Below are 19004 nucleotides of genomic sequence, written 5' to 3'. Positions count from 1 at the left end.
TTTAAGACACTGATCAAAAAAATTTATTATTCATAACACAAAAATATACAGTTTTTTTTTTTTTTTCAGTCTGAACGAAATGAAAAATATTGATTGCACTTCTTTGAAAAGTAGAAGTGATCAAAAAGGCCGTTTGCTTTACGCCTGTGGGGCAGGAGGGATTCGAAATGTTTCCATTCAGAACACTGAACACAACTTTCTAGACAGAGCGAATGAGACCTTGAATAACGGGAAAGTAGAACCCGAAAACGACAAACCGAACAAGTTACATTTACAGGTGCTGCTTGTTCACTGCTAAATACATGTAAACAAAATAAAATAAAATTAAAATTAAAAAAAAAAAAAAAAAAAAATGAGTACAATATCAAATTTACTTCTTGGTGGGTGTGCGATCGAATCCGTGTTTACATCAACAGTCCTGAAACGAGCTTAATAATGGCAACTGATTTATATTACACTTGAGCTCTCCCTCTCTTTCTTTCTTTCTCTCTCTTTCTCTTTCTTTCTAGGCCACTACAGCTCTTGTTCACCTTGTTTTAAGCAGAAGCAACAGCGGCAGCAGCGGCAGCACGTCAGCTCAGACAGTTTTCAGGTCTTCTTTCAAACTTCAGATCGGCCTACAAAAGGAAACACGTTAAAGAGACAGTGAGTTAGGACAACTAAACACGAGATGGGAGTGAAGCATTCAGGCCAAATGGAACAAACACAGTCTCTGCTTTCCTCAGCTACACAACAGGTCAGAGGACATTTTAAGATTACGTCGGCTTGACAAGAGCGGCCACGGAGTAGACGTGCGGCTCCTTCATTAAGGTAGCAGTGAGCCGCAGGTGAAGCTCCAGTTTCACTACCTGCATTCACCATTTCTCCTCTGCCCACACTAGTAAGGACATTTTTATAAAGCAGAACAGGTAAAGCCGTGGCTCTTTTAACCCAAGATTTCTAAAAGGTAGTTTCCTACAGTGCAGGAGAAGTTAAAGACATACCTCAGTAAATGCTATAAAGCAGCCCGTTTATTTAGGAAATTACTCTTTAATGCCAAATAATTCTTGGCATCACTGCACCCCTACAGTTACAGTTAGAGAGAGTTTTGTGGTGATGAGTTAACAAGTAAAACACAGAAAGTAAAAAATAAATAAAAAGCCTTTCAGAAATGTCTAAACAAATAAAAACAAAAAACACAACAGCAAGCTTAAGGTTTACAGGCAACAGCATTCAAACATGGAGTTGGGTAGAGAAAGGAGTACCTGGCGTGAGTACCTGCACAGATTGACTGAATCCTTGATTTTTAAATTGGCTTTTCATGGGTCGCTCACAACACCAACGCTGTGTGAGGTATGGAAGTCAGCTGCAATAATTCATAAACCCTACACTTCCAGCAATCCAATGCTACTGGCTCTCGAGTTACAGAACAAACTGCATTAGAATGCAAGGCAATCAGGCAAAAATAATAGATATATACTGCAAAGAGTGTCAGTTATAACAAAGGTCCTTTACATGTGCCTCAGAGGTCAATTAAGAATGGGACTTAAAATGTTAAAAGGGCTAAAGTCAAAAATATATAGGTTAAAAAAAAAAAAAAAAGTTATTAATGAGACCCTATAGAGTTTGTGAAAAAGAAAAAGAAAAAAAAAAGGATATACATTTAACAAGGAATTATATCTAAATAGAACTGGAGCTATACTATAGAGGCACAGAACGCTCGGGGGAATTCCAGTAGGAATGTGTATAAAATAAGGTACCTCCGCATGTTTTGCAGGACTACACTGTCCTTCCATTCTGGGTATGTTTTTTTCTCTATTTCTTCGCAGCTCCATCTTCTTCCACGTAATACTTACGCTGCACTATTAAACAAAAAAACCTAACCAACAATCAAAAAATCCACTTACCTCGGCCTGATCTGAGGTCATATCAGATCAGTTTTAATTGGACTGAGTGTCACCTTCAGATTTTAGGTCTTCGTTTGTGCCATTGACCTCACTCTCTGGAGCATCCATCTCCATTTGTTCCACCTTGGGTGCATCACTTGATTTTTCATCTGTATTGCTCTTCTTGCTACTGCGCTTTTCATCAGAATCCCTTTTTTCTGAAAGGCAGATGAAGTATTAAAAACTGAAATGACTGAAAAGAACTGCAGCTGACTCACAGAGGTATATATAGCAAAGGCTGAGCTTGGATGAACGACCACTGAAGCGATTCAAGCGGTAAAGCTAACAATCAAGTTACCAAAGAGAATCCACATGAAGGTACACAGAGACCAAAACAGGGAAGGAGAAGCCAAGCTCCAGTTGTAGCAATCATCATTCCAAACTTGTAACACATCATCTGATCAGAACATTTAGTTAGCAAGTGTCCTGCAACTCTGGAGGTCACAAATGGCTCAGTTTTTCAAATCTCGTAGGTTCATAGAATTCATTTCTGTCACACACACTCTAAGAACAGTGAGATGCTTACTTGCAACACACAACTCTCATATGTGTACTTCATTTTCAAACTAAAGCCTGTTCACACCTTTGGCCAAATATCTACAATGGTCATCAATACAATACAATTTATTCTATATAGCCCAAATCACACCAGGAGGGCCTCAATGGGCTTTGACAGGCCCTCAACAGCAACCCAGCCTTGACTCTCTAAGAAGACAAGGAAAAACTCCCAAAAAAAACCTTGTAAGGAAAAAATGGAAAAAACCCTGGGAAAGAGAGACCCCTTTCCAGGTAGGTCGGGTTGGTCATCAGTTAAACGAACAACCTTGAGCCCAGCATCAGATCCCTCCTTTTCTTTCCAAAAGCCAGGTGGGGCTGCAAAACCTTTCTTTCAACTGGTGGAGTTGGCCAGTGTGAGAGTCCCCAGAATCCAAGGGGCTGCTCAAAGGTGTGCATGGATACTACAGGACTTCAAGTGGAGGCAACTTCTAGAGTGTCCAGTGAAAGTTGAGGTGACCAGCTAGACAGCAGAAATGTGCCTGCTTCTCACGACAGGTGTCATTCAGTCTGCTGCACATCGTGGGGGTTTTTTTTTTTATGGACTAGGGGTACCACAATTACCCAATTGTGGCAGTTTTGTCAACTGCCATTAGTGCTGCTGGAGGGCCCTTCACCACACCACTACCATTATCAAGCATGCCCAACCCAACTGAGGGTAGCAGGATAGGAACTGGCACTCTTATATACACATCATAAATTAAACTGCTGAATGGGCCGTGTATTCTAATAGTTTGTTGAAAATTTAGCACTTTTATGCAAAGAGACTTGCAGAAAACCAATATGCATAAATCAGGGTTACGGTTTTGGGCACCGATATTTCATCTGTAGCCACGTCCTGTATTTAGAAGAGAGGCTTCAATGCCAAACTGAAATGTGAATTACACGTTTATGCTACCTGTAATTTACAAAGTCTCCTCAGCTCTTACCTTTGTCTTTTGATTTGCCTTCCCTCTCCTTCTCTCTGCTCCTACTCCTGTGTTTGTGAGATTTCCGTTCTGGGCTTCTGGATCGTCGCTTTTCTCTGCTTCGGGACCTCTGCTTCCTCTCAGAGCGGTCACGACTCCGCCGACGATCTCTATCCCTGCTCCTTTTAAGAAAGCACATCAGAATTTTGGCTTGTGACTCGGGCAGAACACACATCCACCTAACTGTTCATCATTCAGTTCTCATATTATTCACCCAATCCCCTCTCCCTTGGAAGTGACATTGCATCAAATGCATTAAATTTCAGAAGGAGGTCCTCACAAAACACGAAATCAAGTTAGAAGTGAATTGCCCAGCTACTACAACTTCAACTAACTTCCTTTAATAGAAAAGGAAAAACCTTCACCACACATTTACAATCTGCTTCTCACAAATCACAGCAACGACGCGGCTCCTTCTCATTTCTGCTCTATTCCCAGATTTTTATCTAACATCCCTCAACCTTTGTGGACCTTCAATAATTTGTTGTTCAGACATCTGACTAACCTGCTGTAAATGAACTGCTCTCTAATTCTACTGAACTATAAATATATTTTAGACCAGTTCCTGGTAATCTACTTGAGTAGAAGGACCTGGTGCTTATTTATAGTTTCAAGTACAGCAACTTTGGATCACAAGAAAAAGCTCAAAATAACCGGAGCCATAAGACGTAATCTGCACAGGACACACAGCACACACAGCACGAGGTAAGCAGACATTTCAATGAAAGTGTGAACAACACGCCATTCGACCAACCAGTACCTGCTTACATAACAGAATTTCACTTTTACAGTCTGAAGTCATAAATAAAAAAAAACACACTTGCTAACTGGCAGTTTTCTAAGTCTCCGCATTACGCCTTATTAAGTAATTCCCAACATATTACGCTTAATTGAGAAAGCAACTAGCGCCGCATGGATATATCATTCAATAAGGACATTTCTTCAGGATTTGCTCAAAAGGGTGGAGTAGTGTGATTACTGTACTCATGCCTCTGAATGACCTCTGACTTTTACTTATCCACTGCCTACAGAATGTCTTTGAGCAGCTGAGATCTTCCTGTTTCGTGTGTCTTGCTGTATCAGTGCATCTTGATTGCAAGTTCCATGCTGATTTCCCAATGAAACACGTGCTGTGGGCTTTTTATTTGAATCAGAGTGGGTGCTTCAAGTTCACTCAAACTTTCCTGCTTGCTCACCCACCCACTAAACAAGGGCCATACGCCTCACCTGGTATGTTTTCCTCATTGCTGGATCTTGTATTAGATTGCATAACTATTCTGTTTGAAGTGTTAAATGCACATCCCGACCTTGGCACTAAGCAGATCATCAGTTTTAGAAACATACAACTTGTTAAAATCTTCTCTTGTAGATGTTCATTATTACCTTCCCTTCCATCGATCGTTGGGTGTTCTATTATCAAGGGTATCCTTTCTTGTAATGCTATTGCTTTTAAATGTTATTTAGTTTCCTTGACATGGCCTGCACCTTGTACTGCCTCGGAATTACATTGTTAGCTCTGGCATGCATGTATGTACTGGAAGATCTGGCATTTTGACAAAGGGCACATCTTACTAAGACAGGAATGTCATTTCTAAAAAACATTTTTTGAATATTAACAGAAATATACATTTTATTTTCCACCATTAATAAACTTGCACAGCCTTCAAATATCCCATTATAGAAAACTGTGATAAATGTAAAAACTACTTCTAAATAAAACTTTTGTCTATGCATCTCACAACCCAAGTGCATGTCTAATTCCACTAAGGCCAAATGCTGTGGGCTGTCCTGAATACAGATTCTGAATGCCTTTAATTATGATTATTATTATTTTAGTCGAGTCTTCCACTTTCTTGACCTACACTAGGTACACAGTCCTGGTCTCACATAAATGGGTATTACCAGCAAGTCTCCACGTTTGGCACAGTAACACTTCAATGGAGAATAGCACTTTTTACAATATGAAAATGCAAAGTCTTCATTCAGATAATCTTATCCATACACTTGACTCCCACCTTGCATTTCTAGCTAACATGGTGGAGTGGACTGCTGCCTCACAATTAAAACATGACATGGAGAAGCTGCTTTGAAAGATGATAATTATTTACTGCTGTGCTATTCTGTTCTGATTCAATGCCTTAACATCACAGTTCAGTCTTGAGTGGTGCTCACATGTTCTGGGAAGTTTTCAAAGTTCCTACCTATGATGTGCCACCTTCATTCATGTGAACTTCAGGTTGGATTTTTGGAAGAACTGCGAGGATGATGATGTTAATTTGCTTCTTGGTCTGCATTTAAAGACAAAGCTAACTTTTATGTGAATATAAAGAACTAATTAAACGCATTAAAAGTGCATTTGGAGCCATGTAATACAACTGGACCATAACGCAATTTCTGGCTGACCCAATTATTCATACATTGATGGCAGTGAATGGTCAGCATTATATCACAGAGAATTCAAAATAGTTGCTTTCTCTGAATTGTCACATTTAGAAACCACAACTTAGGGGTGTTGAAATGAAATGTGTGAAATGTCTGACAGGAAAACTCTTCTCATTTGTCTAACATCGCAAGTTATCCTTGATCCCAAAGGTGCTCCATAAAGCTCAGAACATGTCTCACAACTCCCTCTAGATGAGATTACCCACCAAAGACTCCATTTCATACAAAGCACACCGCTCACCTCCCATCTACATCATTAGCTGACTGATGCAGACAACAGTGTCTGGTTGTGCTACAACCACCTGAAACCTAATGGAGCTGGGTTGGGGGCGGAGGGGTGTAAGGGGGTATAAAATGCAGGACACCAAACACCAATCAAAAATATACATTGTCTAAAATGTCAATCAAGTCTTTGTTGCTTTCTGATAATTTACAAGAATTAAAGAAATGTAAGGATGTTTCGAATCATCAAGTGTGACTGACAGCCGCGAGGCCATCATAACAGAAGGGCTAGGGGAGCATATGTATGTACACGGGGCACTGCCTTACCTGGAGCACTAGATGACAGCCCCAAACCATTCCCAAGTTGCATCAGCACTTCAGATCCCCACAGGGCTCCACGCAAGCTGGAGTTTGGCACAGCCCTGTTGGGGTCTGTGGGAGCCACCAAGGTGAGCTGCAGAGCCCTACTTTGGATTTCCGCCACACATGGAAGTACTTCCAGATGATGATGATGGATCACCAGAAGTGCTCCCACGTAGAGCATAAAAAGGACCACCTCACTTCACTTCACTTGAGGAGTGGAGGTGGAAGGAGAGACAGTAGAAGAAAAGGGAGAAGACAAAGTGCTCGGTGCTTTAATTGTACTTATTGTGCTTTGGACTGCAAACTATGCTTGGTCAGGTGGAAAACCAAAAAAGAAAGTGCTTCCCAAACTTTATTAAAAGCCTTGTGTGTTGCTGGACTGTGGGGGTACGTTAAGGACTATGCCTGTTGTGTCGGGTGTTTGGGGAGCAGGACAGCCTTGGTGGTCACACAGGTTATGTATAGAGAAGTGTCTGAATATTTTCTTAAACCTTTAATAAAGTTTTCAAAAGTCAGGGGTGTCACTCAATTATGTTGTTTTCATAATACAAATGATAAAATGTGAACCGTGTATCACTTTTTTTAATGGCTCCTGGCTTCAGTTGTATATTTATACATACCATGTTACAAGGCTAATTATAAGCTTGTCACATAACAATAAACGTCCTCCTAGGTTACTTTGCCAACAAAGTGAATGTCAATGCAAGGGCCTTAAACTGAAGTAATTTCAGCCCCATCTAAGCGGAGAATATAAATACCTGCTGCGCTTCCTCTCACGATCCTTACTCCTGGACCTTCTGCGGTCTCGTGACCGGCTACGACGCCTTTCAGAAGTCCTGCTTGAATGGCGGCTGCGTGAATGACTGCGCCGACGCCGATCTCTGTCACGATCTCGCTCTTTTTCCCTCTCGCGGTCTCGTTCCCGCTCTCTCTCTTTCTCACGTTCCTTCTCCCTTTCTCTTTCTCGCTCTTCCTCCTCCTTTCTTCGCCTCTTCTCTCTCTCTTCTCGTTCTCTTTCACGATCTTCCCTTTCTTTTCTTCCCCTGTCTTCACGTTCTGGTTCATGGGACCGTCTTCTTATCTTCTCCTTTCATTGAATAAAAAAAAAAAAACACAAAAGGGAAGTCAAATATATCTGCTCTAAACAGGAAGGCGCTCAAGGGAGTGAAAGTTGGACGTTTTATTAAATCAAAAAGTATCCATTTTTACTTTTTCAAATTTGTGAAGTTTCAAATTGATATTAGAACATTAATTCCACAACAGCTCAAGCCCACGGGAACAGACTTTCTCTTTCCAAATACAAACAGATTAAAATACATAACATTTCAGTTAAAAGAAATATTCTCAGGTGACGGTCACTCAGGTGTACGTAAGAACCCCAGTCACTCATTTGTTTTCTCAAGACAAAGAAAGCACAGCAAATCGTACTTTGTAATTCATTCGCACCATTAACAACAATTTCACCTAAGGCATACATTGCATAATGCATTTCTGGAGAATTCATTTAATATCGATGATTGATCTAAAATGAAAATGTCTCTCTTTACTAAATACCATATAAAGAAAAATTAAAAATCTGAGATGCAGCTGAAGCTCTAAACAGAACCATCTAAAATTCCCTGTGTGTATTTTGAAAAGAATGCTACACAAACACAGTGTTCGTGTGGCCAATAGCTTTTACTTCAATTGTGTGTTTTAGGCCTGAACTGTACTGTAGTTGTACCCAAGCACAGATTCTCATCCAATGAGGTATTTTTTTTAGGTTTTCATTAAAAGATCAATCCAAATCAAATTTCTCCTACTAAAAGGCATAAAACAAAAATCAGTCAATGTAAACCTAAAAGTTAGTCTGTTATCTAACAATTGGGGCTACATAAATGTTATTTAAGTCTGGTAATCCCTCAGTGCCTGCTACATATTTGGTTAGCCTTCAACAAAATGACTCCTACATACCTTTAACTCTTCAACAGTTGATTTAATTTTGGCATAACCCATGTGTTGCTTTCCCATTAAATGATCATCCACTCTTGACTGGGCATCCCCAACAATAAGAAAAGCGCCACAGACTTCACATACTTCCATCTGCTTTTCTTGAGCAGCAAAGCTTTCTATTGTCTTTTGGAAACAGAGAAAACCATTAGCATCAAAAGACACACAAAACCTCAGTTACAAAAATGAGAAAAAACTATTAGTGCAATATTTACTTTAAACTTCAAATTCAAACATCTGGCCAGCTAGGCCTAGTTCAGGTTATAAACCCTTCGAATGATTTGTGTAGACAAACACTGGCTTCTTTCATCAGTATTCTAATCATCATACAACTAACACAAGCCACCTACCAATACCCACAGCCTAATTTTGTTTTCTAGTTTGAACTAATGATCCAAAGCAGAGATTATTTTTATTGTGTATTTTTTTCTTGTGCTTTGTCATTCTAAACAATAATGAAAGGGCAGTTCCATTCCTTAAAAAGAACCCCTTGTTTGAATAAAAGGTAATGAAATGCATACAGCAAACATCAATCCAGCCATGCTGAACGTGTGATTAGTTCACTTACAGATGTTGTTGATCGAAGCTGTTCTCTTTCATCTTTTAACTGTTCCACAAGTTTCATCATTCCCTGTGCTTCTTCCACCTTGCCCTCTGAGCCAAGCTCTTCAATCTGGAGGAAAAGAAAATGCTGCCCATAAACCTCAAACAATTTAGCCACAAAGAAACTTAACACAGCATTCTCAGACCCCCTTAATCCATCTGAGAGCCCCAGGATAGGAGTCAGATCTCATCCTGACAGTAGCTGGCACCACGCAGGAAACAACAAATTGCCACAGAGATGGAGGGAAAAGGAAAAGAAGGAAATACAGAATTGGAGAGGGTGTTGGTGTTGATAATTTAACAGACAGAAACCTAGTCAGAGAAGCTTTTACATTTCCTATTTGAAAAAAAGAGTACAATAAATAAATGGCATTAACGTTTCTGACCATGTGTGCTGGCACTGACACCACATTTGCCAAACCTTATAAGTATATTAGTACTGCTTTACAGCCAAATACAAGGATATGCCCGGAGTCCCAAAAAATAATCCAGAAGGCTAGAAAAAGAAGGCATATACTTATAGATGTAAAGCCTTTTAAGTAACTGTTTTACAGTGCCATTAATAACTGCATAACCATTAATTTATACAGAATCAGAGACCACTAACTTGAAAGGTTGAAATATCAATACTTTACTGTCAAAAACACAAAGATACCCCAGGTGCATTTTTGGAGGTTAGGTCAGTATGGTTCACAATGCTTAGAAAAATATGTTCAATCAGAATTTCAATTTCCCTAAAACATACCTGCAGCAAAAGTTCTTCAATTTTTTCTGTCAAAACTTGTATTTTTTCTTCATTTTTGCCCGAGGGTCCAGAACCCTAGAAATCAGAAATGGGAAGAATAAAAAAAAAAAGCTAAAGATTTATAAAAAATAAAACATTAAGATAAATTTCAGGATACAGTCCACCCGTAACAAAGCAGATATCACATAATGACTTTGTGCTCTGGGAGAGGACTGGATGAGATTAAATATTGTTTCAAGAAAGGCCGGAAAATTAAACGCTATACGCACATGAACATTTTCGGCATCCAAAGAAAATGACATGCTTTGATTTTCTAAGTAAAAATATAACAGAACCTCTGCAGGGAACAAACTTAAACAACATATTTCTGCAAAGAACTGTGAAGGCCATTCTAAAACCTTTATCACTTGTGTTCATAGGCGATTTTGAGGGAGGTTTTGGATTATTGTCTTGTAACATCCAATGTCTGTTCAGCTTTTTTCATCAACTATGGGGCATTAGATTCCAGGATTTGTAGATGCATAACAAATCAATTCTTCCCTCTGCTTGCGCAGTACTGCCTGATCCTTAACTGCCGTCTCCCTGTTCCTGCAAATGTACTTTGGTGACTGCAGTCATACATTTGTTTTTGTTAAATCAGACCACAACACTTGGTTCCAAAATGCCTCTGGCGTATGCAAGTGTTGTGTTGCAAAGTTCAGAGGGTGACGTTTAAAAGGAGATTACAGGTAAAGTTTCCTTTTGTTGACAAGCTTAATCATCAGATGGAAGGAGGGAAAGGAAAGGTGCAGATCACATTTGCTCATTTGACTAGCTCACCACTGTTCTCTGTGCCAGTGAAACCTTCCTGCAGCTTCTTTGCACACCAGATCAAACTACACACAGGTTTAAAGGAGATTTTTCTTGACCTTTCAGACCTTTTCTTTCTTTCAACACTTCCTCTTAACTTACATTTCTTAATGACATTTTGGATAGTGAAAACTGCAAGCATGGAGCATATAAATATCCTCTTATAATCACCCCCTACTTTGTAAGGTACTGATACCTTTACTTCAAATCAGTTTGGCAGCCTATGGCTGTTGAGTGTAAGCACAGCACATGGAGTTTCGAAGGTTTGCAAAACTTATTAAGATCTGGAATTTCTTTAAGTAAGTTTGCTTAATCAGTCATTTAAGTTGTAAAGACTTAACAAAAACAGCACTAGTGGATCAACAGGGAGGGTGGGCAATCTTGTCACTTTTTTTTGGCTTTTGCTTCCTAATCCAGGGATCCTTGGTTCATCTACAATGGTAAATGTGCAACATTAAGTAACAATATTTATATAATGTTTAGAAATAAGAGAGAAAGGCAACCTTCTGATCAGGGAACTGTTTGGGATGAAAACCTACAGCCACTGCAGGCCTCCAGAATCATGAGTGAAGATCCTTGTCCTAATCTGTTCACTTCAACACAGCACACTACAATTTTCAGGAATAGTCCGTGTTCAAGCTGGTTCCCTGCACAGAATTTGTTAACTTGTTTCCACTTAGAAAATCAACAAAAATGGCAGTTTGATCATGGGTGCTCATCCTGTTGCACATAACCATATAAACATGTCCACCATATCTTAACACAGAGCTCTTCTGTTTGGACAGTCTCCGAATGATGAACAGATTTACAACTTAAACACAACTAATATACAGGCTTGATTGAGGCCAGTAGCTAAGGCAGTTGATCTTTAAATCCTAAATTGGCAGTTTCAATCCTGACCAGATCTGCCGTTTGAAACTAATGTGGATTGGACACTGGCCCATAATACAGTACCATTCATTCATCCACAACCCCATTCACTCAAACAGTCCAGTATGTAATAAGCATTGGGTTAGCTGGACACATCTTTGGAATAATGCATAAAACTCCAGAAAAAAAAAAAAAAAAGTATGGACAGAACTTGTAAATTCCATATACACACTGACAAGATATTTGTACCCAGTCTTCCAGGGACTGAGGCAGCAACAACAACTGTGCCACAGTGCGTTATACACAAACATGTACGCATATATACACTCATTAAAAATGTGATGTTCTTGCAGCTTTTTGTGTTCTCAAGACTCCTACTGCAAGAAATAAGTAAATGGCGATGTAACACAAAGGTGAACTGAGGGAGAATAAGGCCAGTTAGCAAAGACACAATATTCCAGGAGAAAAACTTCCAGGGATTCATGTCACATAGCAAAGGGAAACAAAAACCAAATCAGAGCAACAAGCCACCTCTCCTTCACTAGACATTCAATTGTCTCCTAATGGTCTCCTACAAGTACTGAATGCAATCCTGACACCACATCTTCATAAAAAGGTATACATTAAGCTACCCTTCTGCTCATCTAAGCCACGGTCAAGAAAACACCCAAAATATTAACATATACAGCACAGAGATATAATATACAAATATAATAGATGCTAGATAGATAGTGTGAAAGGCACTATGTAACATATATAGTGCCTTTCACACTATCAGACAGACAGACAGACAGAATTTGGTATAGTAGGCAGGATTAGACAGATGGATACCCATTAACAGAAGACCGAGCTGAGGCCATTGCTAAGTACGGTCATTGCTTTAATTCAACAATTTATTTATTTATTAGCAATGAGCAGGTGTGAATAAGATGAACTGGCCCTGATACTTTCCTTTTATGACGGATTTCTTCTATACCACTAAACTACACTACACTACACAAACTTACCTCCTTTAAGCATTAATTGACTGCCACAAAGCACCAAGAAACAGACAAGATTTCCCAGTGATGTAATGAATACACACACATTTTCTGCAAATAACTTACTATATATTCAGAATAACTAAATGTTGCTCACTCGTTTTCCACAACTTACACCAGAATTTTGCTGGGATTGAGACAGAGCCAGTCGTGCGTGACCTCTACGAATTCTCCGCTCTACTTCAGCTAAAAGAGTTTGTAAGTAGCGAAGGAATTCCCTCTCATAACCTTCTTTCATGAAGCGAGAACTCTTTTCATACCTGTTAAAAAACATGAAAGAAATCCATTCACCTCACAATATTTCACCTTAAGTAAATATCTAAAAAATTTAAGCTTACAAAAATTGAAATGTTCAACTTACTGTTTACGTAGGTTTTCATCATGGATTTTTTCGCATGGACCTATGAGGAAAGAAAATTAAAGAATAACTTAATACATCATAACAAAGCTCCTCTACTTTTAAATTTCAGCCTTTTGACTTTTATCTGGGGTCTTCCAGCAGAGCCTTACTACGTTTTTGTATGATGAAGAATTCTTTAACAAGTTAAGAATTAAATTAATTTGAGTCATGATTATTTTGTTTATGTTGTGACTTTGAAGTAACACTCTAAGTGTAATGTCTTATCCAAAGAGCATTTCCCACCATTGAACACTGGGAGGTTTGGGGGTGGGGGTTAATAAATTTTACACATCATGACATTTATAGGGGCTTATGAATGAACTGGAAAAAGTGCACAATCTTAATACATAATTCACCTGCCTCCTCACTCACTCACATCCGACCAAAGCCGAATACGCAGTCCCCTTCTGCGCACGCCCGAAGCCGAACGCGCAGTCGCCTTCTGCACAGCTGCCCGAAAAACCTTACGAGACCGACATCCAACCCCAACATCGCGGCAGGCAGCGGATTTACGGCCGCAAAAATTCAAAGAGAAAGGCAAATTCGATTAAAGCTCTAGAGGCCTGAAAGGCGATTTCGACTACAGCTCGAGGCCTAATTACGCATTCTGATTCAATTACGCATTCATTCAATACACCTATATCAGGTTTGTGGTGCTTACACTTATTACTATTCCATATTGTACTGGAACATTCATCATTCAATATTATACTATAGGCCTGGAAAATTCATCAACTAACAGTACAAGCCTGTACAGTAATGAGTAAAGCAGACTACAATCATTACAAAACAACTTCTTCGTTACTTATCATTTGTTCTTCATACACTGCTGACACAAACTCGTGCCCATTTCATCTTACGTTGTCGAAACGGGCTCTTTGTCTAGTACAAGATATTTTAGCAAAAAAAAAAAAAAAAAAGTGGGTGAATGGAATGATAATGAGAAAATAAACTGCATCATCTGAGTCACAAACCTCAGAACAATGGGCTTTAAAAAAAACAGATACAAAATGAAGTCTTTATTTTAGGGAAAAAATAGTGAACACAATTGAAAAGGTTAGCTAAAACAAACAAATTCAGGTATTAACAACAGTAAAAACGTATCAGTACACACACATACAAATTAGCAGAACTTGTTAAAGTACCATTAAGTCACATCAAGCTACCATCTGACTCGGGCTTAAGGCTTTTTTTTTCTCCCACAACTAGACAGCAGTTTATCACGTTTAAAAAAATGGTGTAAATCTGTGATCAGATCAAATCAAACCACACACAGGAGTGGTGAGAAACAAAGAGTAGTGCCCAGTGCCAAGTCAGTACAAGTAACTGACAATCAAACCTCCCAGTTTTATAGCACAACAGTAATGCACACAGGTAGGGTGACTGACCACAAAGTACAGTACAGTCTCCACATTTTAATGTATTTAAGTATTCCAACTAAACTGTACCAGACTACCATCCAGATAGAAAATCTAATGATTGGTTCAGTTTTTACATCTGGCACGAAGTCTGAAAAGCAAGCTCTTATTTGCACTTCTTTCACTGCATAGTTTTGTCTGAATTAGCCACATCTCCCAAATTGTTTAAAATCAGTGAGAAAGGTGCTTTAAAAGAAACTAATAAAGGGGCAGCTTTAGGTTTTGTTAAAGGATTTAGGACACACTCAAACTCATATTACTTTAAACAAATATTTTACAATGATTGTACTGTGTTAATAAAAATTAAATCTCTTAATTATTATGATTTTGTTTTAAATGCAGCAAGTAGACACATACTTAAAAAAAATCCATTGTCCAAAAACTCATATTAAATATTTTACAAATAATTATTGTATTGTGTTAATATTCTGTGAATTTCCCCTTGTGATTAATAAAGTATCTATCTATCTAATAAAAACATGAATTGATCTCTGTTAATTAATGCTATGATTTTGCTTTAAATGCAGCAAGTACTCATATACTTAAAATAAATAAATAAATCCATCATGAATAAAAGTCAAATTCAACCTGGTCCATCGATGGAGTCAAAACTGCACTAACTCTTTGCTGGACACGAGGACAGTACAGGAGGTTTTCACATACACAGTAGGAGTGCAATGGGGCAAAAAGTTTAAAAAGAAAAGAAAAACGAACCATCTACCTCACACAACACATTACCTTACTATTAGATATTTTTGCACATTAAAATTGCTATGACAAACACAAGAAAGCACAGATAAAATCAAATATCAGCAGATGTACAAAGTGTCTCTGGAGCATAGGAAAATTACAAGGCATCAAGACGACTAAGAGAGGAGAGGGATGCCTCTGAAATGGTAAAAGAGGAGTAAGTAAGTACTGTTGGATAGAAGGCGATGCATTGTGTTTTCATCTAGATTTGTCCATTCCATTATATTTAAGGTTTTTATCATTTGCTTACATTGGTTTGACTTTCTCCATGTATATGTTCTTAATATTTGATCATAAAAAAGAGAAATACTTGGCAGAATAACAAATCATTCTTCAATTGTAAAGTCAATTAGGTATCCTTGAGTCAGTAGAATCTGAATTTGACAAGTACTTTTTATGCTATCTAATCACCTGGATTCTTTCCCAACATATTTATTAATTTTACTCCTTCATTTCCAATTATTCTTTTCAAAATATCCATGTTGATTTGGACAAGGTTGTGAGCTTTAAAGAAATGCAAAATGACAGCTGGATGCTGAATTGACCAGTTTGCCACTAAGTTGTGCAACTTGCCCAAAGACTCTAGATACTTCTAGTTTTTGGTTAAATGTCCAAGTTCTGCCATCACAATGAACTGAGCACTAAGACTGTTAGTTTTACAAATGTCAACCTCTGGTGATAAATGCTGCTATTTTTTGTTCAAATCCATTAATTAGATTTTTTTTCCACAGTGCATGTTAATGTCAGAAGTTACAAAGCAAACCCCCATAAGACAGAATATCAAATATTGGCTTGAGTCAGCTCTGTGTGGACTGACTTTGAAGGGTTAAACTTACCTAAATCTGACCTTGTGTTTGTGAACAGTTCTGCAGGACAAAAGCCACAGAGGTAATATTTACATACCTATGGAGAAAAAAAACACCAAGAAAACAAATTTAGCACATTGCAGTGTTTTACACAATGATCAGTTATGCGTGGGTTATAGAAAACAAAGCACACAACTGTAGAAGATGTTGATGAGAATTAAAGGCATTATGGACACTAATTTGATTTACAAAGGACATAAAGACAGATGAAGGTTTTTATTTAGTCACGTTCACCCAAGAAACATGTAATCTGCTATTTTAGTTGCATCCTATAACAGACAGGTTTATGATTAAATGTCGACAAGACTGATTTAAAATGTGCACAGAAATTCTTCTAGCAGTTTGGGGGTGCATTTTTACCTAAAATAGTCACACGAAGCATATGAAAAATTCTACACGTCTGGAATTTTATTCATGTTCTACATTCCTTATTAAAAAGACGCAAGGCCGGGGGTGGGGGACAATTTTCGGGGGGAATTGGCGTTGGTCTTTAATTCGATCATCCGCCTTGAGTTTCTAAAGTTAAAGATCTGCGTGTAACGGGGGTCTGTCATCAGTTGAGAGTAGTTCCAACTTTTTCAACCTCGTCCCCTGATAAACACCAAATCATCTACGTCAGCGCCAATATCGTTAGCAAGTCTGGTAATCTACAAGAGTTTTTAAAAATTAGATTACTTTATTAGCTTACTTTGCCAACACAAACACTAAATATACACATATTTATGTTAAATATAATGTTAAGTGTAACTAATCTTCATTTAACGTGCAAAATCCATTACAAAATAAAAACGGTTCAAATTCTAAATCACGTTTTACTCTTAATTTATGACGTCCTAATGCACAACAGTGAGTAAAAGTAAATGTGGACACTTGCCGAAAACACTTCGCTCAAAACAGGGAGCGTATTTTATTAAAAATATGCGAAATGACACCAAACTCTCTAAAACTTCAGACATTTCACAGGCACTGGTGGCGCTTCTTCCAGGACACACACAACGTGATCGCAGCCCCAGTGGTTGTCAGACGGCTTTCTTTTCAAACATTACAAAGATTTCACTTCATTTACAATTCCTGGCCGAAAGCGACCAAGTCGTAAGATGTGGAAATGTACTTGAAGATGCGGCCGGCGTCCACCACAGCCGTCCTTCACCCGGCAATACATCAGACATCACAAGAAAAAAAGTCTTTACGGAAAGAACTGAACGCCTGTCTGCTCGTGCTGACCAACGGCGAACAGTTCACGCCATCACTGCCTCCCCCTCCCTCGCTAAGGTGCTCTCTCGTGCCGTTTTTCTTTCAGCCCACGGAGACGCTCAGTATTCTAATGTAGTCTCACTAGCAAAAAAAAAAAAGAGACAAATATATGCCAGCAAGCGAAGCCTCCGAGATCTATGACTTTTATCTGGTCCTTATTCTTTGTCTTTGCCTACGACTGTGGAACTCACTGACAAGGAATCTTCCCCCAAATCTCCCCGCCATCCCGCTTTCTTGTAAGGCCGAACACTTACACTTTCATGATCCCAGCGAACATTGCTGCGCTTCTCGTCTGGGGCCAGGTTCCGGTCCCGGCCCATTAACTCATCGAGCAACTGGGCGGCGGAAAGCATTGTTAGACTCAATGGCGTTGTTCACCTCCCTCTCTCGCCTACAAATTCTCTCCCAACACCTCACCGACTGATTTCACCGACGAAATGGCGGACGGTGCAACAGACTTTACCCAGAACACACCGCGAACAAGAGCTATTCACCATAGAAACGGATGGCCTCGGCGCGCGCAACATCACGTGCTGTCGCGCCCCCGTGTGCCAAGGCGGACTGTCTGTGCTGCAAGTACAGTAATGACGGCTGACAGTTACAGAATTTGCGTGGAGTTTAAAAGGTTGTTTTTTATGCCAGCAAACATATAGATTTTCAAACAGATTTACTCAGGTAATGTCTTGGACTCCTTGTGTTTCCTTCTCTAAGTCTCTTGCAAGCAGGGATGTATCTGGCTGCTCTATCTGTTGTCTGAGCATTCTCTTCTAGCAGAATGGCCCATTTGCTTTTATTTTTCAGTGCTGGGAACCCTTTGATCACTTCTATAGTTTGGTGAAGCTGGTGTGGTTGGCTTTTGACACCCTGGCACTGTCTGTGAGGAGCTGGAATGTTTTTTTTTCTAAGTTCTACCTTTACCCTCCATATTCCTAAATTTGTATTAGTAGGTTAATCAGTGGCAGACCCACATGTGTGGGGCCCTGAAGCTAGAACTCTTATGGGGGCCTCTTCACAACCAGCAGCAAGATCTGGGTGGCCACTGTTATCTTCTTCAATGGGAATGTTCCACGACAGATCATCACACATTTGTTAAAAAAAATGAATCACTACAACTCACATTTTGATTAAAATTGCTGTACTGGATTAACTCACATGTCAAAGATACTGATGGGAATAAAAATTTCCAATGTCTTACAGTTTTTCAGTTATGGGGGACTGAAAATTAGAGAAATGTTATATATATATATATATATGGAAAAGACGATATTGACGTGGAAAAGGCCACAGTCAATATAATATTTTATTTTAGAAACGTGTGAGAAATAAATTAAAGCTCACTGAAATGTTGTCCTTTACAATGACTGACTGCAAGCAAAAAAATATGCCTTCATTTTGTCAAATACGTCTCACGTAAGAGAAATAATTTTAACTTCTGTCATAAATGTTGTTTTCAAATTACATATTATTTTATATTAAATACATTTAGAATGAAACATCGCTAGCCTACACGAAACTTTTATAACCTTTTAGTTTTCATTTTAACTATTACTTTGTATTGAACTACACTATATTATTAATATTCTTATTTCTTTAAAAAAAAACTCATAATTTTAAACATCGTGGATTAAAGTCTCTTCGACGGCCCTGAAACTGAAGCTTCAAGAGTTTCATAGTAAATCTGCCCCCGTGGTTAATCTGAGACCCTATCAGGTCACTCTGTAAAATACCTGCAGTCTGTCCACGGT

General features: G+C 38.8%; 1 protein-coding gene across 2 annotated transcripts; it reads right to left on the bottom strand.

Annotated features, from left to right (window-relative positions):
- Positions 1-17725, bottom strand: luc7l3 (LUC7-like 3 pre-mRNA splicing factor). Of its 2 annotated transcripts, XM_028819309.2 has the most exons (11): positions 17514-17725; positions 15976-16042; positions 12933-12972; positions 12687-12831; positions 9813-9887; positions 9033-9137; positions 8429-8590; positions 7234-7562; positions 3410-3570; positions 1887-2083; positions 1-617 (listed from the first exon to the last, which is right to left on the bottom strand). In XM_028819309.2, exons 1-10 carry the CDS (start codon positions 17610-17612, stop codon positions 1920-1922), a joined length of 1347 nt encoding a protein of 448 aa, XP_028675142.1. In that variant the 5' UTR covers positions 17613-17725; the 3' UTR covers positions 1-617; positions 1887-1919. The 2 variants fall into 2 exon arrangements, with proteins under 2 accessions (XP_028675142.1, XP_028675141.1); XM_028819308.2 differs by having other exon boundaries at positions 1-2083.
- Between the last annotated feature and the right edge of the window lie 1279 nt (positions 17726-19004).

Source organism: Erpetoichthys calabaricus, chromosome 14, assembly GCF_900747795.2.
Source record: "Erpetoichthys calabaricus chromosome 14, fErpCal1.3, whole genome shotgun sequence".
Classification (NCBI taxonomy): domain Eukaryota; kingdom Metazoa; phylum Chordata; class Cladistia; order Polypteriformes; family Polypteridae; genus Erpetoichthys; species Erpetoichthys calabaricus.
This window is presented reverse-complemented; position numbering and strand designations above follow the sequence as displayed.